This window comes from Coregonus clupeaformis, chromosome 29 (genome assembly GCF_020615455.1).
Source record: "Coregonus clupeaformis isolate EN_2021a chromosome 29, ASM2061545v1, whole genome shotgun sequence".
Lineage (NCBI taxonomy): Eukaryota > Metazoa > Chordata > Actinopteri > Salmoniformes > Salmonidae > Coregonus > Coregonus clupeaformis.
Window position 1 is genome coordinate 27,805,937 of NC_059220.1, and position 25,383 is coordinate 27,831,319.

Below are 25,383 nucleotides of genomic sequence, written 5' to 3' on the forward strand. Positions count from 1 at the left end.
GCAATTGGCATGCTGACTGCAGGAATGTCCACCAGAGCTGTAGCCAGAGAATTTAATGTTAATTTCTCTACCATAAGCCACCTCCAACATCATTTTAGAGAATTTGGCAGTACGTCCAACCGGCCTCACAACCGCAGACCACGTGTAACCACGCCAGCCGTGGACCTCCACATCCGGCTTCTTCACCTGCGGGATCATCTAAGACCAGACAGCTGATGAAACTGTGGGTTTGCACAACTGAAGTATTTCTGCACAAACCGTCAGAAACTGTCTCAGGGAAGCTCCACTGCATGCTCGTCATCCTCACCAGGGTCTTTACCTGACTGCAGTTCGGTGTTGTAAACGACTTCAGTGGGCAAATGCTCGATGGCCACTGGCGCACTGGAGAAGTGTGCTCTTTACAGATTAATCTCATCAATATCCAGCAACTTCACACAGCCATTGAAGAGGAGTGGGACAACATTCCACAGGCCACAATCAACAGCCTGACCAACTCTGTGTGAAGGAGTTGTGTTGCGCTGCATGAGGCAAATGGTGGTCACACCAGATACTGATTTTTTTGTTTTTGTTTTGTGCTTAAAACTCGTAATTCCATTACCAAATCGGTAATGGAATTTCCAAAAAATCGGTAACAGAATTTCTGCAATTGAATTGGCTACAGTGGGAAATCATAATAGTCACAAACCACAGTTGGGTTCACAAGTTTGGACAATACAGTACAGCACATGACAGTAGAGTACAGTAAAGAAAAGTAGAGTATGGTACTGTACAGTAGAATTCAGAATAGTACACAGTAGAGCACACGAGTTGAGTACACTATAATGTACTGAACTCTACTCTACTGTACTCTTGAGCTTTACGGTGCTGTACTTTGATGTCCAAACTTGTGAAACATAGACGTCTATGATTGGTTCAGATTTGGTCCGGACCAACCAAATGTTGTCTTGTTTGGGGGAAGAGCTCATTAAAATAATAGCCAATGTGTAGAATAATACCCAAGTATGCAAAGGAGAATATTTATACCTTATTGTGTACATATTTAGGATACATCACCATGATGAGAATGACATTCATATCCATAATTATGCATTTCTGCGTAGTACAGATAAGGGACCCATGATGAAATTCCGTTACCGCAATTCCGTTACCGGGAGTAAATCCACTTAACTTACTGGAGTTCAATAACCCCATTCTTTCTGCAGACATCATTGAATCTTAATTCGTAGCAGATATTTAAGAGTTTTTGGAAAACGTGCTCATAAAAAACCTGAGGGAGATTTTACAGAGATTCTGTTACCAAACTTTGCATCTGCACAGCTATTCCAGTAAATGTGTTTTTGTAAAATGTTCTGTGTAAATTGTTAAGTCTTCCTTGTGCATGGAGTTGTATGGTTTGTTAAACTTTGAAATCAATGGTTTTTGTTTGGCAAACATTTAAAGTGAAAAATCAGTCTTTCGTGGAATTGCCCATATGTAACAAAAAAGGTGTAAAAACTAAAATGTAAAACAAAGTTACTTTTGTCCTCCGAAAAGGACGAAAGGATGGGCCAAAAAACAAACAAATAAAATAACAATGACCCTGATTCACTGTCGACTGACCTAATTTCAGTTGGGTAATATCTCACACTTTATGCATGTCAGTATTAGCATGTATTGTTGTTGCATTATTATCAATATCCTGATCCACATATCCTTTATAATATAAAAAAAAAAACATAGGTAAGGGATTTCCTCTCAGGAAAAATGCGTAGCTACAGTTGAAGTCGGTAGTTTACATACACTTAGGTTGGAGTCATTAACTCGTTTTTTCAACCACTCCACAAATTTCTTGTTAACAAACTATAGTTTTGGCAAGTCGGTTAGGACATCTACTTTGTGCATGACACAAGTAATTTTTCCAACAATTGTTTACAGACAGATTATTTCACTTATAATTCACTGTATCACAATTCCAGTGGGTCCACACAGCCGTCATACCGCTCAGGAAGGAGACGCGTTCTGTCTCCTAGAGATGAACGCACTTTGGTGCGAAAAGTGCAAATCAATCCCAGAACAACAGCAAAGGACCTTGTGAATATACTGGAGGAAACGGGTACAAAAGTATCTATATCCACAGTAAAACGAGTCCTATATCGACATAACCTGAATGGCTTCTTCCTTGCTGAGCGGCCTCTGCTTCAAAACCGCCATAAAAAAGCCAGACTACGTTTTGCAACTGCACATGGGGACAAAGATTGTACTTTTTGGAGAAATGTCCTCTGGTCTGATGAAACGAAAATAGAACTGTTTGGCCATAATGACCATTGTTATGTTTGGAGGAAAAAGGGGGGTGCTTGCAAACCGAAGAACACCATCCCAACCGTGAAGCACGGGGGTGGCAGCATCATGCTGTGGGGGTGCTTTGCTGCAGGAGGAACTGGTGCACTTCACAAAATAGATGGCATCATGAGGAAGGAAAATGATGTGGATATATTGAAGCAACATCTCAACACATCAGTCAGGAAGTTAAAGCTTGGTCGCAAATGGGTCTTCCAAATGGACAATGACCCCAAGCATACTTCCAAAGTTGTGGCAAAATGGCTTAAGGACAACAAAGTCAAGGTATTGGAGTGGCCATCACAAAGCCCTGACCTCAATCCTATCGAACATTTGTGGGCAGAACTGAAAAAGCGTGTGCGAGCAAGGAGGCCTACAAACCTGACTCAGTTACACCAGCTCTGTCAGGAGGAATGGGCCAAAATTCACCGAACTTATTGTGGGAAGCTTGTGGAAGGCTACCCGAAACGTTTGACCCAAGTTAAACAATTTAAAGGCAATGCTACCAAATACTAATTGAGTGTATGTAAACTTCTGACCCACTGGGAATGTGATGAAAGAAATAAAAGCTGAAATAAATAATTCTCTCTACTATTATTCTGACATTTCACATTCTTAAAATAAAGTGGTGATCCTAACTGACCTAAGACAGGGAATTTTTACTAGGATTAAATGTCAGGAATTGTGAAAAACTGAGTTTAAATGTATTTGGCTAAGGTGTATGTAAACTTCCGACTTCAACTGTATATACAGTATTCTTGAAATGCTGGTGTTCAACCTCACGGTCTCTTGAAGGCCATTTGTGTCTTATCGGATGTGTTTTAATGTTTGCTCTTTTACTACTCTTTATCACATAAAGTAAATGGGAAGACCAGGAACTGCCCAGAGCCATGTGCACAACATAACACAATGTTTTAGAAACCACCAACCACTGTCATTGCTTAATGTGACAGTCCTGGAATTCATTAGGTTATTCCTGTTTCCCTAGTGGTGCCTCACATACAGTAATGCACATACATCATGCACTGGTTTAGAATGTGTATGGTGTTCTAATCGACTGCCTCTCTGTAGAATGCCCTTTACTTTAGTGGTGTTGCTCTCCTTTGTTTGATAATGGCCACAGAATAAAGGCACACCCTGATTTATGAAAGAACAGTACAGTAAAACCACTTTCACTAGTATTATTATTATAGCAGCACGTCACATTATTTCACATAGGGTTACTCTCTATTCAAAACGGTACCTTATACTACCCTGGGGAGCCATTGGGTTGGAGGGGATGCTGTAGGATGACTGGGCACTGAGTCTGACTAGAACCTTGAACACTCTGCTGTGCCACTTTAAATCCTGGAGCTCAGACTCCGAGGTAAAGGTGAATGTGTTCCTGTTTAAACCAAGCTATGCTCACTCTTTAAACAAAGGCGTCTGTTTCACTGCCACACCCTCTTGTCTTTGACTTGTCCCCACAGGCGCATGTACCAGCCTGGGCTGCTTCCTCACTCTGAGTCACTTTTGCAACAACTCCTGTAGTGTAAACTTATTCCAACCCTCCCTTCCAACCCTTCACGCCCCTTGACTTTTTCTGTATTTTGTTGTTACAAAGTGGGATAAACATTTATTTAATTGCCATTTTTTGACAACGATCTACACAAAATACTCTGTGGAAGAAAATTCCAACATTTGTTAAAATAAATAAACATGAAAAATAAAACACTAATATATCTTGATTAGATACAGTGGGGAAAAAAAGTTTTTAGTCAGCCACCAATTGTGCAAGTTCTCCCACTTAAAAAGATGAGAGAGGCCTGTAATTTTCATCATAGGTACACGTCAACTATGACAGACAAAATGAGAAAAAAAAATCCAGAAAATCACATTGTAGGATTTTTTATGAATTTATTTGCAAATTGTGGTGGAAAATAAGTATTTGGTCAATAACAAAAGTTTCTCAATACTTTGTTATATACCCTTTGTTGGCAATGACACAGGTCAAACGTTTTCTGTAAGTCTTCACAAGGTTTTCACACACTGTTGCTGGCCCAATTTTGGCCCATTCCTCCATGTAGATCTCCTCTAGAGCAGTGATGTTTTGGGGCTGTCGCTGGGCAACACGGACTTTCAACTCCCTCCAAAGATTTTCTATGGGGTTGAGATCTGGAGACTGGCTAGGCCGCTCCAGGACCTTGAAATGCTTCTTACGAAGCCACTCCTTCGTTGCCCGGGCGGTGTGTTTGGGATCATTGTCATGCTGAAAGACCCAGCCACGTTTCATCTTCAATGCCCTTGCTGATGGAAGGAGGTTTTCACTTAAAAATTCACGATACTTGGCCCCATTCATTCTTTCCTTTACACGGATCAGTCGTCCTGGTCCCTTTGCAGAAAAACAGCCCCAAAGCATGATGTTTCCACCCCCATGCTTCACAGTAAGTATGGTGTTCTTTGGATGCAACTCAGCATTCTTTGTCCTCCAAACACGACCCGAGTTGAGTTTTTACCAAAAAGTTCTATTTTGGTTTCATCTGACCATATGACATTCTCCCAATCCTCTTCTGGATCATCTAAATGCACTCTAGCACACTTCAGACGGGCCTGGACATGTACTGGCTTAAGCAGGGGGACACGTCTGGCGCAGCAGGATTTGTGTCCCTGGCGGCGTAGTGTGTTACTGATGGTAGGCTTTGTTACTTTGGTCCCAGCTCTCTGCAGGTCATTCACTAGGTCCCCCCGTGTGGTTCTGGGATTTTTGCTCACCGTTCTTGTGATCATTTTGACCCCACAGGGTGAGATCTTGCGTGGAGCCTCAGATCGAGGGAGATTATCAGTGGTCTTGTATGTCTTCCATTTCCTAATAATTGCACCCACAGTTGATTTCTTCAAACCAAGCTGCTTACCTATTGCAGATGCAGTCTTCCCAGCCTGTTGCAGGTCTACAATTTTGTTTCTGGTGTCCTTTGACAGCTCTTTGGTCTTGGCCATAGTGGAGTTTGGAGTGTGACTGTTTGAGGTTGTGGACAGGTGTCTTTTATACTGATAACAAGTTCAAACAGGTGCCATTAATAAAGGTAACGAGTGGAGGACAGAGGAGCCTCTTAAAGAAGAAGTTACAGGTCTGTGAGAGCCAGAAATCTTGCTTGTTTGTAGGTGACCAAATACTTATTTTCCACCATAATTTGCAAATAAATTCATAAAAAATCCTACAATGTGATTTTCTGGATTTTGTTTTCTAAATTTGTCTGTCATAGTTGACGTGTACCTATGATGAAAATTACAGGCCTCTCTCATCTTTTTAAGTGGGAGAACTTGCACAATTGGTGGCTGACTAAATACTTTTTTTCCCCACTGTAAGTATTCAACTCCCTGAGTCAATACATGTTAGAATCACCTTTGGCACCCATTACAGTTGTGAGTCTTTCTGGGTAAGTCTCCAAGAGCTTTCCACACCTGGATTGTGCAACATTTGCCAATTTATTATTTTCAGAATTCTTCAAGCGCTGTCAATTGGTTGTTGATCATTACTAAACAACCATTTTCAGGTCTTGCAATAGATTTTCAAGTAGTTTTAAGTCAAAACTGTAACTCGGCCACTCAAGAACATTCACTATCTTCTTGGTAAGCAACTTTGTGTAGATTTGGCCTTGTGTTTTAGTTAATTGTCCTGCTGAAATGAATTAGTCTGCCAGTGTCTGGTGGAAAGCAGACTGAATCAGGTTTTCCTCTAGGATTTTCCTGTGCTTAGCTCCATTCCGTTTTTAATCCCGAAAAACTCCCCAGTTTAACGATTACAAGCATACCCATAACATGATGCAGACACCACTATACTTCAAAATACGGAGAGTGGTACTCCGTAATGTGTTGTGTTGGATTTGCCCCAAACATAAGACTTTCTATTCAGGACAAAAAGTTAATTGCTTTGCCACATTTTTTGCAGTATTTCTTTAGTGCCTTGTTGCAAACTGGATGCATGTTTTAGAATATTTTTATTTTGTACAGGTTTCCTTCTTTTCACTCTCCAATTAGGTTAGTATTGTGGAGTAACTACAATGTTGTTGATCCATCCTCAGCTTTCTCTTATCACAGCCATTCAACTCTGTAACTGTTGGCCTCATGGTGAAATCCCTGAGTGGTTTCCTTCCTCTCTGACAACTGAGTTATGAAGGACACCTGTATCTTTATAATGACTGGGTGTATTGATACACCATCCAAAGTGTAATCAATAACTTCACCATGCTCAAAGGGATATTCAGTGTCTGCTTTTTACATTTTTACTCATCTACCAACATGTGCCCTTCTTTGCGAGGCATTGGAAAACCTCCCTGGTCTTTGTGGTTGAATCTGTGTTTGAAATTCACTGCTCGACTGAGGGACCTTACAGATAATTGTGTGTGTGGGGTACAGAGATGAGGTAGTCATTAGAAAGTCATGTTAAATACTATTATTGCACACAGAGTGAGTCCATGCAACTTATGTGACCTATTATTATTTTACTCCTGAACTTATTTAGGCTTGCCATAACAAAGGGGTTGAATATTTATTGACTCAAGACATTTTAAATTAATTTTGAAAAAAAACATAATTCCCCTTTGACGTTATGGGGTATTGCGTGTGTGTGTGTGTGTGTGTGTAGTAGGCAAGTGACAAACAATTTTACATTTAATCAATTTTAAATTCAGGCTGTAACAGAACAAAATGTGGAAAAATAGTGAATACTTTCTGAAGGCACTGTATATGTTGTGCTGTTGCATTACAATGGTCTGTATATGTCTGCCACAGCAGGTTTGGTTAACCAAACCAAAACGCCCAGAGCCCCACAACGGGTCCGTCTTGGCTGTGTTCCATTTGAACCAGGAAATATACAGCCTTGAATAGCTGGATTGGGATACTCAGGGGATGAGCTGCACTGCCAGAGGTTGGATATGTGGCCCAGTTTACATGCATAGTGATGTGTGGGTCTGATATTTGCTTCAGGCAAAGCAGCTTTTCACTGCTTCACTCCCCAGGCTTCCTCATAAAACTGGAGACCTACAGATCCCATGGAATTTATGTGGGTCGATGACATACGGTAGTGCAAACTGTCAGGGCCCTCACTGCTCCAGGATTTACAATCCCAGGCCTTTCAGTTCTCAAAGAAGGGAGGCAAAGATAACATTCCATCCTATACACTGTGTCTTATAATTACTGATAAGCTATTTTGCTGCTGTTGTGCTATGAACAGTGAGGGGAAAAAAGTATTTGATCCCCTGCTGATTTTGTAAGTTTGCCCACTGACAAAGAAATGATCAGTCTATAATTTTAATGGTAGGATTATTTGAACAGTGAGAGACAGAATAACAACAAAAAAATCCAGAAAAACGCATGTCAATAATGTTATAAATTGATTTGCATTTTAATGAGGGAAATAAGTATTTGACCCCCTCTCAATCAGAAAGATTTCTGGCTCCCAGGTGTCTTTTATAGAGGTATCGAGCTGAGATTAGGAGCACACTCTTAAAGGGAGTGCTCCTAATCTCAGTCAGTTTGTTACCTGTATAAAAGACACCTGTCCACAGAAGCAATCAATCAATCAATCAGATTCCAAACTCTCCACCATGGCCAAGACCAAAGAGTTCTCCAAGGATGTCAGGGGCAAGATTGTAGACCTACACAAGGCTGTAATGGGCTACAAGACCATCGCCAAGCAGCTTGGTGAGAAGGTGACAACAGTTGGTGCGATTATTCGCAAATGGAAGAAACACAAAATAACTGTCAATCTCCCTCAGCCTGGGGCTCCATGCAAGATCTCACCTCGTGGAGTTGCAATGATCATGAGAACAGTGAGGAATCAGCCCAGAACTACAAGGGAGGATCTTGTCAATGATCTCAAGGCAGCTGGGACCATAGTCACCAAGAAAACAATTGGTAACCCACTACGCTGTGAAGGCCTGAAATCCTGCAGCGCCCGCAAGGTCCCCCTGCTCAAGAAAGCACATATACAGGGCCGTCTGAAGTTTGCCAATGAACATCTGAATGATTCAGAGGAGAACTGGGTAAAAGTGTTGTGGTCAGATGAGACCAAAATGGCATCCTCTTTGGCATCAACTCAACTCGCCGTGTTTGGAGGAGGAGGAATGCTGCCTATGACCCAAGAACACCATCCCCACCGTCAAACATGGAGGTGGAAACATTATGCTTTGGGGGTGTTTTTCTGCTAAGGGAACAGGACAACTTCACCGCATCAAAGGGACGATGGACGGGGCCATGTACCGTCAAATCTTGGGTGAGAACCTCCTTCCCTCAGCCAGGGCATTGAAAATGGGTCGTGGATGGGTATTCCAGCATGACAATGACCCAAAACACACGGCCAAGGCAACAAAGGAGTGGCTCAAGAAGAAGAACATGAAGGTCCTGGAGTGGCCTAGCCAGTCTCCAGACCTTAATCCCATAGAAAATCTGTGGAGGGAACTGAAGGTTCGAGTTGCCAAACGTCAGCCTCGAAACCTTAATGACTTGGAGAAGATCTGCAAAGAGGAGTGGGACAAAATCCCTCCTGAGATGTGTGCAAACCTGGTGGCCAACTACAAGAAACTTCTGACCTCTGTGATTGCCAACAAGGCTTTTGCCACCAAGTACTAAATCATGTTTTGCAGAGGGGTCAAATACTTATTTCCCTCATTAAAATGGAAATCAATTTATAACATTTTTGACATGCGTTCTTCTGGATTTTTTTGTTGTTATTCTGTCTCTCACTGTTCAAATAAACCTACCATTAAAATTATAGACTGATCATGTCTGTCAGTGGGCAAACATACAAAATCAGCAGGGGATCAAATACCTTTTTCCCTCACTGTGTAGGACTGTTCAGTAGCCGTTTCTCCTTGCCAATGTCAAAGCACCACATCTATTGTGCGGGAAAAGTAAACAGCATGTCTGAGCACAGACCTGCTCTAGCAGGATAGGGCTGGGCTGGGAAACCACAGAGGAGGCCAATGATTGCTGTGTGTGTGTGGATGCAGTTAAATCAATAGCCACATTAATCAATGTTTATACCTTCAAGTCTCAAGGAACATATGATTCTTGTCCTTAACCCTCTTTTTGTGGGTATTATAATGTGTGTGTCGTTTGCGTCAACACTCAGCCACCATTGAGCTGTGTGGTTTGGAGTACTATAATTACATTGCCAATGAAGCAACTGTGTAATTCTGGCAGTGGCTACTTTGTGTGACAGAGTTTTGGTGTGTCCTGATTCTTAATTTGTGTGTGTGAGAAAGAAGGTCTCTATGGTAACTTCCCAACTAAAGTGTCCACAAAAGGCCTAAGTGCTCTGTTGTATACTTAGGCAAACATTTTATTTATCTAACGATTGCCATGCTTCAAATATGAGCAATCATGGCTGCACAGCTACAGCATTGTGATTAGATCCACTGGAACAATATACAATGTTGTCATTAATGATCTCTTATGCACTAATGTGAATGTTGTTTAGATTTCTTACTTATAAATGCATAAGCTAGTGATGCGCGGGTCAGCTGTTTGTTCACCCGCACCCGCCCGCAATTGCTAATAACCTATCCGCAACCGCCCGGCTATATGTGATAATGGGAAAATCTGAGGCCCGCACCCGACCCTAACCCACAAATATAGAAAATGCGCAGTCAGATGGCGGATATTTTTTTTGACAGGCCATTTAAGATAGGCCTATGTTTCTGCTTATAATTTCTCACCTTTTGGTAGGCTATTTGTTAGTCAACTTGTCTATAATTAGATACATGCAGATGCAGTTTCTCTTCTGTCATTACTTGTTGCCCTAGAAGTTTATTTAATAAACTCTTGCTCACCAGAATGTGATAAATCGATAGAATGAATGCTTCAATCTAGTTGACATCGGTAAAGTTTGTTTTCTCTTTCCTCTTTCATATCTGCTTCTTTCACCCAGGAAAGATGTTTAGGAACCAGTGAGAAAATGCAATAACAAACAAAAATCGTGAAAGATTTTCTGAGCAAAATATCCAGATGACATCAGTTTGACCTATTTAAAGGGATATTTAGTTTTTTAGCATTTTAGACATCATTTTCCACTTCTTTTTAGTGTTGAAGCATCATCCAGACAGTTATGGTCAGTTTCATTCCTGAGATTTCTTTGGCTGGCTTAGTTGCTTGTACAGTGGGGAAAGAAAGTATTTAGTCAGCCACCAATTGTGCAAGTTCTCCCACTTAAAAAGATGAGAGAGGCCTGTAATTTGCATCATAGGTACACGTCAACTATGACAGACAAAATGAGAATTTTTTCCAGAAAATCACATTGTAGGATTTTTAATGAATTTATTTGCAAATTATGGTGGAAAATAAGTATTTGGTCAATAACAAAAGTTTCTCAATACTTTGTTATATACCCTTTGTTGGCAATGACACAGGTCAAACATTTTCTGTAAGTCTTCACAAGGTTTTCACACACTGTTGCTGGTATTTTGGCCCATTCCTCCATGCAGATCTCCTCTAGAGCAGTGATGTTTTGGGGCTGTCGCTGGGCAACACGGACTTTCAACTCCCTCCAAAGATTTTCTATGGGGTTGAGATCTGGAGACTGGCTAGGCCACTCCAGGACCTTGAAATGCTTCTTACGAAGCCACTCCTTCGTTGCCCGGGCGGTGTGTTTGGGATCATTGTCATGCTGAAAGACCCAGCCACGTTTCATCTTCAATGCCCTTGCTCTTTGGATGCAACTCAGCATTCTTTGTCCTCCAAACACGACAAGTTTAGTTTTTATCAAAAAGTTCTATTTTGGTTTCATCTGACCATATGACATTCTCCCAATCCTCTTCTGGATCATCCAAATGCACTCTAGCAAACTTCAGACGGGCCTGGACATGTACTGGCTTAAGCAGGGGGACACGTCTTCAATGCAGGATTTGAGTCCCTGGCGGCGTAGTGTGTTACTGATGGTAGGCTTTGTTACTTTGGTCCCAGCTCTCTGCAGGTCATTCACTAGGTCCCCCCCGTGTGGTTCTGGGATTTTTCCTCACCGTTCTTGTGATCATTTTGACCCCACGGGGTGAGATCTTGCGTGGAGCCCCAGATTGAGGGAGATTATCAGGGGTCTTGTATGTCTTCCATTTCCTAATAATTGCTCCCACAGTTGATTTCTTAAAACCAAGCTGCTTACCTATTGCAGATTCAGTCTTCCCAGCCTGGTGCAGGTCTACAATTTTGTTTCTGGTGTCCTTTGACAGCTCTTTGGTCTTGGCCATAGTGGAGTTTGGAGTTTGACTGTTTGAGGTTGTGGACAGGTGTCTTTTATACTGATAACAAGTTCAAACAGGTGCCATTAATACAGGTAACGAGTGGAGGACAGAGGAGCCTCTTAAAGAAGAAGTTACAGGTCTGTGAGAGCCAGAAATCTTGCTTGTTTGTAGGTGGCCAAATACTTATTTTCCACCATAATTTGCAAATAAATAAATAAAAAATCCTACAATGTGATTTTCTGGATTTTCTTTTCTCAATTTGTCTGTCATAGTTGACGTGTACCTATGATGAAAATTACAGGCCTCTCTCATCTTTTTAAGTGGGAGAACTTGCACAATTGGTGGCTGACTAAATACTTTTCCCCCCCACTGTATGAGCCATACAATGGTAGCGGCCAGACTCACCAAAAACAACTTGCTTCAAAACGTCCCCACAAGAAACTCTACAGCCATCTCATGTCTTTGTGGGCTATACACGCATGTCAATATCAAAACACTTGGCTATTTCCACTATTACAAGCATAAATGTGTATAACTCAAACTGTTTACTTCCTGTTTTGCCCTTCCCTTGGAACTCATTTCTACATCACTGCTACATCCGCGCACTGCTAGTCTCGCTTAACCACACCTCCAAATTCCATGGAGTCTGGTTCTCAAGGCTAGCTCAGTACAGACATGGATTTCAAGCGCTACACCGCTCAAAATCATATTTATATGAGCCAGAATATACTGATGAAGTGCTTTGACAGATAGAAGCCGAGATAGCACAGGGGAAATGGCAACAGGTGATCCGGCAGACCAGCAACCAGCGGCAGCACCCAGAGAGAGAGTTACGGGGAACTGGTGGTGTAAATGTGAAACATCTGAGAAAAATGGAAGGCAATGCTGACCGAAATTGAATGTCTGTGCTGTTCTGATGGGACTTGATAATGCCAACACTTGAAGAACAAAATGTGTCTGCCGAAGACACTGGTGATGTTGATCACAGCACAACAGTCTATGTGACAGATCGTGCAGATTTCCCTGCCCTTATCAACCCAGGAGTAATTGAAACATTTTTCCATGTCCCTAAGATCAACTGAAAAAAAGCGACCATGTCCAGCGGGACCAAACGGGCAGCTGTCCATAGAGTGAGTAAACATTTGAAATTGAAGTTATCAATAATGTATACTTATCAATTTGAATATATGATATGTTTCCTATAATGATCCCTTGTTGATCTTTTCCCCTGTTCCATAATCAAATATTGTCTTGTTGCGTTTCGCATTGTGATGGAATGGGCACTAAAGGGAGAAGCTTGGAAAAGGTAACAGACGAGTAATACTGTCATGCGTCGTTGAGGCCATCCGTAGAAATTGTCCTTCACCTTTAGGAGTGTACATTGGATTCAAGGAGTCTGAGGACGCGCACCTGCTTCTCTGAACCACTTGATTCTGAAGAATGTATAAAGACTGAACACGTAATGACACCAAGTTTTATTACACAACAGGTCTATGGCTATAACCATGTAAATGCTAGGTGTATGCAAACAACATAAAGTTACTTGTTCTTCAACATGTTCCCAAATAAAGAAAGCTTGTTTTTATTACGCATGAACATGTTCCCAAATAAAGACACACTGTGCAAGTATGTGTTGTAGACAATACATTTGTAATATAAAGGTTATAAAAGTCAACACACATACATACAACTAATAGAAAAATACACTTTTGAATAAGTAAAAGAACATAAACATGTTCTGCACTACTTTAGCAATCCAACCACCTATGTAGCTTCTATGACATCTAGGCTATCCGTATCCTTATCCCTGTCATAGCTAGTGACATTAGGCTATCCGTATCCTTATCCCTGTCACAGCTAGGGACATCTAGGCTATCCATATCCTTATCCCTGTCCTAGCTAGTGCAATGCTGCTTGTTTTCTTTATCCGTATTTCCATACAGTGCCTTGCAAAAGTATTCATCCCCCTTGGTGTTTTTCCTATTTTGTTGCATTACCACCTGTAATTTAAATGTAGGTGTCACATGATCTGTCAGATGATCTCAGTGTATATATACACCTGTTCTGAAAGGCCCCAGAGTCTGCAACACCACTAAGCAAGGGGCACCACGAAGACCAAGGAGCTCTTCAAACAGGTCAGGGACAAAGTTGTGGAGAAGTACAGATCAGGGTTGGGTTATAAAAAATTATCCGAAACTTTGAACATCTCACGGAGCACCATTTTTAAATCCATTATTAAAAAATTGAAAGAGTATGGCACCACAACAAACCTGCCAAGAGAGGGCCGCCCACCAAAACTCATGGACCAGGCAAGGAGGGCATTAATCAGAGAGGCAACAAAGAGACCAAAGATAACCCTGAAGGAGCTGCAAAGCTCCACAGTGGAGATGGGAGTATCTGTCCATAGGAGCACTTTGGTGGTGAATAGTTATGCACGCTCAAGTTTTCTGTTTTTTTTTGGTCTTATTTCTTGTTTGTTTCACAATAAAACATATTTTGCATCTTCAAAGTGGTAGGCATGTTGTGTAACTCAAATGATACAAACCCCCCCAAAATAAATTTTAATTCCAGGTTATAAGGCAACAAAATAGGAAAAATGCCAAGGGGGGTAAATACTTTCGCAAGCCACTATGTGTAGCAACGTGCTCTGTTGACAAGCGAGAGATGACACGCCAACTCTGGAGCGTCATACTTGTTGCTCGCGCAAGCGGAACAACACTGGCACATAATTTTGCTGAAATAGCTAGTCTGTTTTCTTCAAAAGCACAGTTGCAGATGTTTGCAGAATACAACTATATGACATTTTTCTACGGGCCCCCTGAAAACATAATCATCTGTAGAATCTGGCCACTACCACTATATGGCTCATGCAAGCAACTAAGCCAGCCAAAGAAATCTCAGGAATGGACCAAAACAACTGTCTGGATGATGCTTCCACACTAAAAGTAAACACTAAAAACCGAAATATAAGAAATTAAAAGCTGTTAAAATGACCCAACATGTTTTTTTAAAATAAAATTGCAGTTCGGCTTGGATACATATTTTATGTGGTTGAAATACTATCAGCTTTTATGATGCTGATAAAGATGGCACCTGTACAGACGGTCCCTAACCGCTCACTCATTCTCTCAAGATGCTGAAAGAAAGAAATAATATTTCTCCACTCCTGTTCCTGAGTCAAAATGTGCATTTGGTGTATCATTTTACTGCAAGAAATGGTTAATTCTGCAGGAGTTCATATTATATTAGGTTATGTGAGAGGTTATAGACCTACAGTCAGTGTCCAGATTTCAGTTAGGCTACTATTCCATTGAACCCATATGAACAGTACAGTTCCCTTGACGTGCCATTTTAAAGTCTCAGTCTTGTGACTGTCTAATTTGTATAGCGCCTCACAATCACACATAACATAGCAGTGCTGGCTGTCATCCTCTTTTACCACTTCACCAAATCTTTCCCAACATTAGACTACTGTTCTGGCCCTCCCTTCTATTTATCTTCAACTCTCTATTTTGCAGCTTTTCACCAACATTGTCCTTTTTGCCTCAGTGGATCGACTTTAACTTTTTCTGCCCAAGCTCCCAAAAGCATTTGGCAATTGGCGTGTATTTGGCACCCTACAGCTTAGGTTACGCACTAATGCCAGATAAAAAATTATGAAATAAACACCTCAATGTAGGCTATAGATATGAATTGCACAAGAACGATACATTTATGGATTTTTTTAATGCGTAGTTTTCTCTTTATTCAACCTGCCAGCTCTGCGGATATAACCGCAGGGACTGCGAGTTATGAGTCAACCCACGCATCACTAGCATGAGCCTTTGTCAGACCTAACTTAATCTTTTGCAATGTGTGTAAATAATTTTGAGAAACAGAAAGACATTGGTTTGTTATCAGGGGCAGTTTCTTGCGACCAGACTGAACTCTGAGACAGGTGGGTGGTCCTTCACCTTGTCCCAGGTTGCTTTGCGTCTCTGTAGTCCTACTGGGGGGGAATAAGAGGGGTTAATCACTCCCAGGAGATGTTGGACCCCCAAAGTGATCGACAGTCATCCCATCTCTTCACTGCATCTGCACATTGTAAAATGTAGCCACTGCTTAGATCTACGGATGTTACTCATCCCTAAATTACTGTAATTTCCATGGAGAGAAACACAGGGCTCACAGCAGACGGATGAAAGGGGCTGGGACTTTTCCCTTTACTGGCCTGTTGGACTTTCACTGCAACTCAAAGTATGGCTTCTGAGTCGCATGTACTCTCACTGTGATATTTTCTTATGAGAAACACATTTACACTCATGAGCTCCTCTCCAGCTATCCTCTTGATTCTTTCACAGAACATCCATGGGAAAGTCCCCTCATTTCCCATTAGACAATCATGTGATATGAGCTTGTATGTCTCTTGAAATTCCCTGCTTCGGATGGCAGAGCCAAGCCGAGCATGAGCAGTACTGTGATGTTAGTTCAGTGATGGTTACTGTCTGTCTGGGTGGGTGGAGATGAGATGTTACCCATATTCCTCCATTTAAGAGCATTGGTAGGTTCCAGTGGTTGAATGCTGACATTCCTCCAGGAGATTGGAGTGATTAACGGTTAATTTATGACCAGTGTGAGGGGCATCTGGCAGCCTGCATCTGCCTACAATCATTTAGTGGTCCTCTGTAGCTCAATTGGTAGAGCATGGCGCTTGTAACGCCAGGGTAGTGGGTTCGATCCCCGGGACCACCCATACGTAAAAATGTATGCACACATGACTGTAAGTCGCTTTGGATAAAAGCGTCTGCTAAATGGCATATTATTATTATATTATTTAGTGTGTCATAGCCAAACCAGGGCCTTAATTACAGTACACCACTTCTCATTCCAAATCCTCAATACTTTAAAATTAGCTTTTGATAATGGAGCGCTGGTATGATCATTTTTAACCCAATCTTATAGAGGGATTAGAGGCCTAAAAGCTCCTTCTGGACATTTTGCCATTAGAGATGGATGTCAGTGTAGGGACATCTTGCCAAGTGATTTGAGTCTTTTATATGTTTTCATGTCTCAAGCACACATTCAATTTGAAGAATTTAGATTTGGCTGATGTGCTTTGCATGTAACTTGGCTGGAGTCCCCAATCTTAGCAGCCAATCGGTTATAGTGAACTGCTCTGCCTCCTCCAAACCATCATCACATACGATACAGCCCAAAGGTTGAAAGATTATCCATTTCCCCCTCTCCTGTCAAATAATGTGTGCTTCCCAAATCATAGCTTGTTGTATTGAGATGAGTATCTAATAAAATCCTCAGCTGGAGTGAACCCAATACAATGGGTCCCCAGGAGCAAGGTTGTGAAACCTGCCTTAGAGGAAAGAAGTTTCACAGGAAGGAAGTGAGGGAAGGGATGAGTTCATTGTATTAGGGTGTTGTTGAGAGAAAGCCAAAGACCATGACAGATAAAGCGAGAAAGAAAGTGAGCTAGTTTTGGTGATGGATGCTTTCAGTTCTCTGGTATTGTGCTGGAGTATACATGGATGTGCATGTGTATATGTTTGTTTAGTGTCTGGGTATGTTTGTGTGGCTTTGGGTGGGGCACTGAGTTATGACTACATGTTCAGGAATGAAGAGGGTGGTGCTAGTTCTTTGCAGAGGCAGTGAAGTTTGGTTGAGAGGTAGGATAGGAGGGGGTTGAGTGGGCTGGGCTCAGAGCTTTCGCACACCCTAACATTGAGAGAAGGGCATGATCAAAAGTGTTGAAGTCAATTGAAACCAATGGTGCAATGCTTGTGTACAATTGATGTAGCAATTGGAATAGACAATGGTGAAGTATTTATACAAAGGTTTCTCCTCAGTGAGTGGAATTGCTAGTATTGTGTTACGTTAATATGATAGTATTTGTATAATTGACTCCTTTTCTCCATCTCATTCTCTCTCTCTCTCTCTTAGGGAGTAGGTCTAGTGTGAGGTGGGATGTCTAGCCGTGAATCTTTGGGGGACCTGATCCCCCAGGACCTGGCGGAGGTGTTTGCCCACGAGAGGCTCACCAAAGGGGGCCGAAGGAAGAAACGTCGGGGCTCCCTGGGCCGGGCATTCAGCTGGCTCAAAGGGAAGAAGAAGAAGGACGTCAATGCCAACGGACAAAGCCAGGACTTTCATCCAGGCGGGCCAATGATGGGCAGGACCTCCGCACAGGGCCACAGCCATGGTAAGATCCACCAGGGAATCTAAGAGATTATTGCCATGTAGATCCTCACTCTCCACTCTGACTATGTTTAACATTGTTTAGAAATTAAAATATGTTTACTGCTCTCTCTCTTTCTAGACAGTATTTGAAGATGTGGCTTAGACTGTATATTGTTGTGTGTGAACTATAAATGTTGTTTGTTTGTTTGTTGGTATCATTTCAAGTGGAGGTAGGTGGCTATTTTCTACTATAGTCTAGTCTCTAGAAAGTGCCCATCCCACATTGGAGTTGGGTGTTCAGAAACAGTTCAATATCCTGGTCTTGTGCGCCAAGGCATGTTTGCTCTCTGGAGGACTGTTTGAACAGTCTCTGACTCACAAGCTGCCCTTTGACCTCCCCCAGCCATTGTATGCTGTGAACAAATCTCCATCAGTCCTGTTCTGTGTTACCCAAACAACCTCCAGCACTCCGTGTTCAGGTTACACACAGGTCGAGATTCCATACTGTCAAACACGGAAGTAGACTCACAGAGGGGATGAAATATGACACGTTAAAACATACAGAAACGTACACATTAAGACATGCATAAACTTACACACGTTTAGACATACATAAATGTATGTTTAAGTATACAGAAACGTACCCCCCTTTAAGACATAACAAACTAATACACAATACACTCAGCTGGCTGAATATGCTGTTCAGGTATTAGTCTTATTGGAGTGTGTGCATGTGCATTTAATGAGAGAATGTTGAACAGTATCAGTCCTTCAATGTTTTCTCAGTGTACTGTATCCTGTGGTATTGCCACATTTTTCAGTGATGTTTTCAATGATTATGAGTTACTGTAAATGCCAGTTTCACTTTCAAATTCCGCTAAATGTAATGTTTGGAAAATCACACCTACAGTCCAAATTATGCAAGCAGCACCACACAAACAAACACACACAGGCCAACAAACACACACAGGCCCATTTGTTAATTCGTAGCGTGCTCATTTGAGTCAGCTCTTGCAAGAGCACAATAGGCCTGCTCTGTTTATTAAGAGCTGATCCAGGTGTGTTTATCTGGCAGTTCTAGTGCAGTTTTGGCTAATTGCTCCATAGACTAGAGTGAACCCACCCCTCCCTGCAGTCACACAGCTGAAAACACAGAGCTGCTAGCTGAAGTGGAAACGTGTTTGTGGTAGTAGGGCCCACTGGAAATCCCCAATGTCTCTCACAATCAAAACATACTCACGCATGAACATAAATACACACAGGGGTGCGCACACTAGTGATGGTGTAAAAATCGATAGTTACATATCACAATATTATTTTTGGATGATATATTGATATTTGACTCCCAAGTATCGATTTGTTGCTACTGTAGGTAGCGTTAGCTAGCGCTATTCGGCTGCACCTGCGCCAAAACTCCAGTATTTTTCATTCTTCATCTTTTTAAATAGTGAGCAAAAATGTTTTCAGCACTTTTATTTCCCTTACTTATCAAAACTTGTTTTCTCATGTTCTCTCTTGTCTCTGCAGCAGACAGACTGTATAGTGAGCAATATGTTTGGAACATCAAATCGCAATATAATCACAGTATTGAATCGCAATAGGGGGCAGGGAATCGTTAGGGCGGCAGGTAGCTTAGTGGTTAAGAGCGTTGTGCCAGTAACCGAAAGGTCGCTGGTTCTAATCCCTGAGCCGACTAGGTGAGAAATCTGTCGATGTGCCCTTGAGCAAGGCACTTAACCCTAATTGCTCCTGTAAGTCGCTCTGGATAAGAGCGTCTGCTAAATGACTAAAATGTAAATGTAAATGCAATACATATAGAATCATGTATCTTCACAAAGATTGAATGGTTATGGGTCTGAATAAATAACTGCATTAGCCTACCGCTATCGCGCGCGTTCGCTCTTCTTTCAAACTATCTGTGAGTTTTATTGGCTGCTGTATTTAACATTCAGCAAAAAAGAGCTTGCGTCCCTATTCGAATAGTCTATTGGTATAAGAAATGCAAAAATATATGTCCAGCAAGCTATTCTAGTCGAGCTTTTCCTGCATTTGGACTCCAAGAGCTAAGGAGCGTTTTTTAAGGAGAGGCCAGCAGAGCACAGGTGCTTGCGTATTGAGCAAGAGACAGAGGCTATAAGTTAGAAGGTTATTATGCATAACCCATAATTAATTAGCAAAATATAAGGCTAATACTGCATTGAATGTATTACCTGAAAGAGGTAGGCTAGGACATCCTATATATCAATCTAGAACAGGATTATCTATTTTGGATGCAATTTGAATGGAGTTGATGGAGAAGGAGAGACTGCGTGAGAGTGCTCGCGCGTGCACTGATTTAAAGCAACGATATTCGAGTGATAGGCTGTTTTTAAAACTCTGCAGCTGCAATTAAAAATAAAATATTCTTTACAATTAAAAAACAAGGTGGCCCCTGAAAGCCAGATGGAGATGGGTAAATTAGATGTGCATTCGGTCTTTATATTACTGTAGCATAGGCTATGATGCAGCAAATTTACATTTTTACATTTTAGTCATTTAGCAGACACTCTTATCCAGAGCGACTTACAGTTAGTGAGTGCATACATGTTTTCATACTGGCCCCCCGTGGGAAATGAACCCACAACCCTGGCGTTGCAAGCGCCATGCTCTACCAACTGAGCTACAGGGGACTACCTGTCACAAGAAATAAAGTTACCATGAGATGATAGGTCTACATGCATTGTGAACTGTGCTCCATACTGAGATGGGCTGTCTGGCCCCACCATGAGTATTGATTAATCATGCAGAGGCCGTAGAGAAGCCAGATTTAGACATTGCATATTATTTAACAGTTCCATGCTGTTCACATAAATAATTTATTATAATTGACCCGTTTCTCACAGTTATTTATCCCGGGAAAAGGGAGTGGTTTTGGGCGGTAAATCTCGGTAACCGGGATTCCACCATTCAACCCTAGTGCCTATTCATCATGTTAGTGGTGTGCTGTTAAGAGCTCTGTGAGAGAATGTAAACTGTCAGTGGGGGAGATTAGGTGTTTCTCCCCTGCCAAGGTCAGCATGGGGTACCTACCTCCCCACATTGTGCACAGCAGGGCAGAGGCCTCCCATGGAAGGTTTTCCTCAGGGTTTCCCCTTTCAAATCTATTTTAACCCAGTTCAGAGTTGAGTGTTCCCATTTGGGTGTTACCAATAGGTGGGGCTACAAAATGAATGGACTTCTGCCCTCCAGTGGTGTACAGCTGTAATACCTGGAAAGGTTACATAATGTTGACCTATCGGTTGAAGGAGATTGAGAAGGGAAAGTTTGTAGCCTGAGCAGGGGTGCTGTAGTGCTAGTTGTGTGAGCGGATTACTCAAGGATGCAGCAGTAATGAAGTGGTAAAGAGGTAAAGCTTCCCTTCAGGTAATAGATACTATCATAATAAAGAAGTCTTCATTTTTCTATGTGATTTATAGTCCAGCTGTTATTACGCAAGGGAGCCCTCAGCGATGAACACGTGGCCTGGCAAATAACACCAAAAGGCAGTTTGGTTTTACCATCAGCGTGACTGGCTCAAATAAGAAAGCAACTAAACAATTTACAAGAAAGAAGCATAGTGCCAGGCATCCGATCCTGAAAAGCTCACAATATCACCACTGAAGGTTAAATTCCTCCAGATAAGCCATATTATAATTAATGGCAGCTTATTCTGACGGTGATTCACAGTCATACCAAAGAGGATGGGTCCCATCGCCCACCCCAGGCCTGGCATGGGCAGAGGGCTGGTGTTGGCATGCACCCAGTTAATTAAAACCCCAGCCAGAACACTTACAGTAAGTAGAAACAAGGGGTTCTGTTTCTTATGACCCAGCTCTCCCTCACATAGATCCCTCCCCCCTCACCCTCCTATGAATGAGATTAAATAGGTTTCCTTCAGAGATCAAAACGTGTCTGGCTGGGGATTGTGTGTGTTGGTGTATCCAAGCAATGCTAATATTATAAACCTCAGTCTAACAGACAGTTGATGTGTGTCCTGAAACAATGTTCTCAATGGAATGGGGAATGAGAGGCGATCTACAGTGGTTTGTTTAGCGTTGTTAGGGTGTCATGGACATATGGCCTCTTGTTCAGAACTTTTGTTGAGAAATTGAGGCCATGTTTTGTAAATCTTTCTTCCAGTGCAACTCCCTTCAAATAGTATGTTTACCCCACCTTTCCTCTTGGTGGGAATGTATTGGTAAACATGGACCATAGACTTTAACCCAGACATCATGTTTGAGTGCACAGTAGCTAGTAGAGATGTGTGCTCCAGGACCCTCCATTGTAATGTGGGTTAACCCACTGGCCCAGTAACTGTGTTGACACAGCCTCCTGTGATGACCTGTGATGACCCGGACAATGCCTCACATAGGCCTGGGACACACAATCCCATAGGCTACTGACCCTTTGTGTGTTTGCTGTACATGCGTGATTTACCTGTGGGCACTGCACGCTTCACCTGCATGTGCCTCAGTGCTTCTACCGTGTGTTATTTGCCTTCATTGCCCAGTTGGTCCTGTAAGCCACCTAGGAAAGCCAGGCTGTTAGCTAGCCTAATGCTGCTGTTGTCGCTCATACCTTGTGCTCTCTACAGCTGAACTTCAACAGGCTCACACTAATCTGACTGATAGGGGTATAAGGAGAGGGGGAGTGATGCCAGAGTGATATGGTGCTACTGTTAACTTGGCACCTGTAGAAGGTCACCTGGATTCTTGATCTGTAGACGTTATACTCTCACCCGGAGATTCCATGCATTCCTCAGCTCTACACACACTATTCCTCTGAGCCCAGAGAATGGTGCCCCTTTGTACGGGTGAGTCAAAAGTTATCACAGCAATTTTTTTTTCTTTCTAGTTCTTCTAAAGTTTGCATGATTTTGCCACACCTGGACAATGCCCTGCAATATTGTAGTCATACAGGAGTACAGGAGGAGTACTGTACAGTATTTCAGCATGACTTTCAATGTTGTCTTACATACAGTTGATCAGATGCATTTATACACTGTCAGTTTGGCATGGCATATAGTTTCATAATGTGAGGGTATGTATGCATGGTTGTGGGTGGCTCTGTACAGCATGGATAAACCTCTGAGTCTTGGATGATCACATAAAGGCTGGGGAGAGCAGGAGAACAGGTTTTAGAGCCTGGATACTGTTTCTCTTTCCTCAGCTTATGTCGGGAATCAAATACACCGCCCTCTTCTGCATTGTTACATTGCCTCTGACTGCTGCAGGAGTTTAACAGAACTTGCTGTGGTGTGTGTGTGTATGCGTGTGTGTGCTTGTCTTTCCTGCTTTGGTCTTATGGGAAGGCCAGGACCTCTACCTTACCACTGTGTGTGAAATACCTGAATGTAACACCAGTCTGTCTGAAAGCAGTCACCGTGACACTTCCCAACGCCCCCTCCAGGGTCATGTACAGGGCCAATGTATGCCTCTTAATGACAGGGGCTGAAACACTCCTTTAGACATTGAGCTAGAGATGTCCATTATTTTCTGTGCAACAGCTCAAGCTCAGCCTGTCGCTTGTAGGATTTTGTTTCCTGCCTAGTAATTAACAATACAGATGAATGGGAAAAAGTTGTATGGCATAGCATGACATAGCATGTAATAACATTTTCAATTTGAATATTTGGGAATATTAGTCAGCACATCCTGATTTTGAAGAGGTCAGATTTTTTTATATAAAGTGCCAGCATGCATGCCCTCTAGTCCTATTTCTATAATGTGTTGGATTTCATCACTCATTTCACTCTTTGTAAAAGTCTAATGCTTAGTCTAATCATTACCTGGTCAAGCCTCATGGCGATCAACAAACACGATTATTTACTAAATAATATAGCATTTATTGTAATGTAACACAGATGCGTTACGTTACACCGGCTACTCACACCCTTCAGACTATTGTCACGGCAGGAAAACCCTTTCAAACTCTGCCAGCCCACCAAAGATTTTGATGATGAATGCATGACAGAAAGTTGTGAGTGATAAATGGATATTGTGGAAATACGTACATATTTTTAGATGACAGTATCTTTATGCACGACTTCATGGCATGCTAGATAAATGGAACCATGCAGCTTTTGATCATGTCAATCCCACTCTGACAAAATGGTAGCTTAAAGTCAAGGTGGTTAAACTGGTAATAGTTTTTCCCTCCCAGAACACAATGTTCTATTCATGTCCTCTCAAAGACTGAGGTAGTGATAAGCAGCATGTACATGTGCACACAAAGAGATACCTGCCCAGTGGAAACCACCCAGCACACCCATTGTGCTTCTGCTGCTACGCCCATGGAAGCTTACTGAGCTTACTGCCTTCTGCAGGCATTGTGCATGGTAGAACACTGGTCTCAAATCAGTTTTTGCTTGTCTTATATGCTCCCAGACTAGATCTCCACACCATTTTCCAAACGAACAGGTAATAACGTAATAATATGCATAGACCTTCAATACAGAAAAGGTTATGCTTTTAATATAGCTAATATGAAGAGTTCTCCAATAACCAGACATTCTTTACAGAACAGCTTGCCATAAGATATCTGTAAATCATGGAAGCCTAACACTTGTCCTTGAGGGCATAGTGTCTATTGATAGTCTGGGAAATTCTCCCTGCTAGTCTAGTAATGTAGATGTTGAGCTCCTAATGTAGTGTGACCTGCCTGTCAGTAGGGGCCTACCAGAGCTGTGCCTTCCTGAAGTGTGCGTGCCCTAGCAGGTCTGACTCTGCATGTTTCACATTCTCCTTCATTCTCCTCCATTCCTTTTAATGGGATTTTATCCGGCGCTTATCACTAGCTAAGCCCTTGCTGTGGTGCTGACTGGCAGGAAAGTGGGATACAGAAAGTTCAGTCACTCCTGACCTTTAAGTGTTTTTAATTAGAGAACCACAGGGAAGTACTCTGTACACATGACCTCTGGCCTTAATTGGTATAATTACTGTGATTATTACATGTTTACTGTGCCTGGCTACTAATTCTGAAATGTTGTGTGAGCCTAAGTCATTGTGTGTGTGTGTGTACGTGCGCGGGTGACACGCGTTTGAGTGAAGTTTAATGTGTACAGCCGTGGTCAAAAGTTGACCACGACTGTACAGTATGACACAAGTATTGGTCTTCACAAAGTTTGCTGCTTCAGTGTTTTTTTAGTTATTGTTTTCAGATGTTACTATGGTATACTGAAGTATAATTACAAGCATTCCATAAGTGTCAAAAGGATTTTATTGACAATTACATTAAGGTTATGCAGAGTCAATATTTGCAGTGTTGACCCTTCTTTTTCAAGACCTCTGCAATCCGCCCTGGCATGCTGTCAATTAACTTCTGGGCCACATCCTGACTGATGGCAGGCCATTCTTGCATAATCAATGCTTGGAGTTTGTCAGAATTTGTGGGTTTTTGTTTGTCCACCCGCCTCTTGAGGATCGACCACAAGTTCTCAATGGGATTAAGGTCTGGGGAGTTTCCTGGCCATGGACCCAACATTTCGATGTTTTGTTCCCCGAGCCACGTAGTTATCACTTTTGCCTTATGGCAAGGTGCTCCATCATGCTGGAAAAGGCATTGGTCGTCACCAAACTGTTCTTGGATGGTTGGGAGAAGTTGCTCTCGGAGGATGTGTTGGTACCATTCTTTATTCATGATTGTGAGTGAGCCCACTCCCTTGGCC

The 25,383-nt window shown here is 42.1% G+C and overlaps 1 protein-coding gene across 3 annotated transcripts in view; it reads left to right on the forward strand.

Moving 5' to 3' along the window:
* LOC121544983 (uncharacterized protein KIAA1522 homolog) overlaps nt 1-25,383 on the forward strand; it is a 44,378-nt gene that overhangs the window by 4,350 nt on the left and 14,645 nt on the right. For 2 of the 3 annotated variants that reach the window (XM_041855279.2, XM_041855282.2), the window contains exon 2: nt 17,463-17,721. In XM_041855279.2, coding sequence (XP_041711213.2) covers nt 17,487-17,721 — 235 coding nt within the window. In that variant the 5' untranslated portion in view covers nt 17,463-17,486. Of the gene's footprint in view, nt 1-12,604; nt 12,662-17,462; nt 17,722-25,383 lie in introns of all 3 variants that reach the window. The other variant, XM_041855281.2, reaches the window with a different exon arrangement.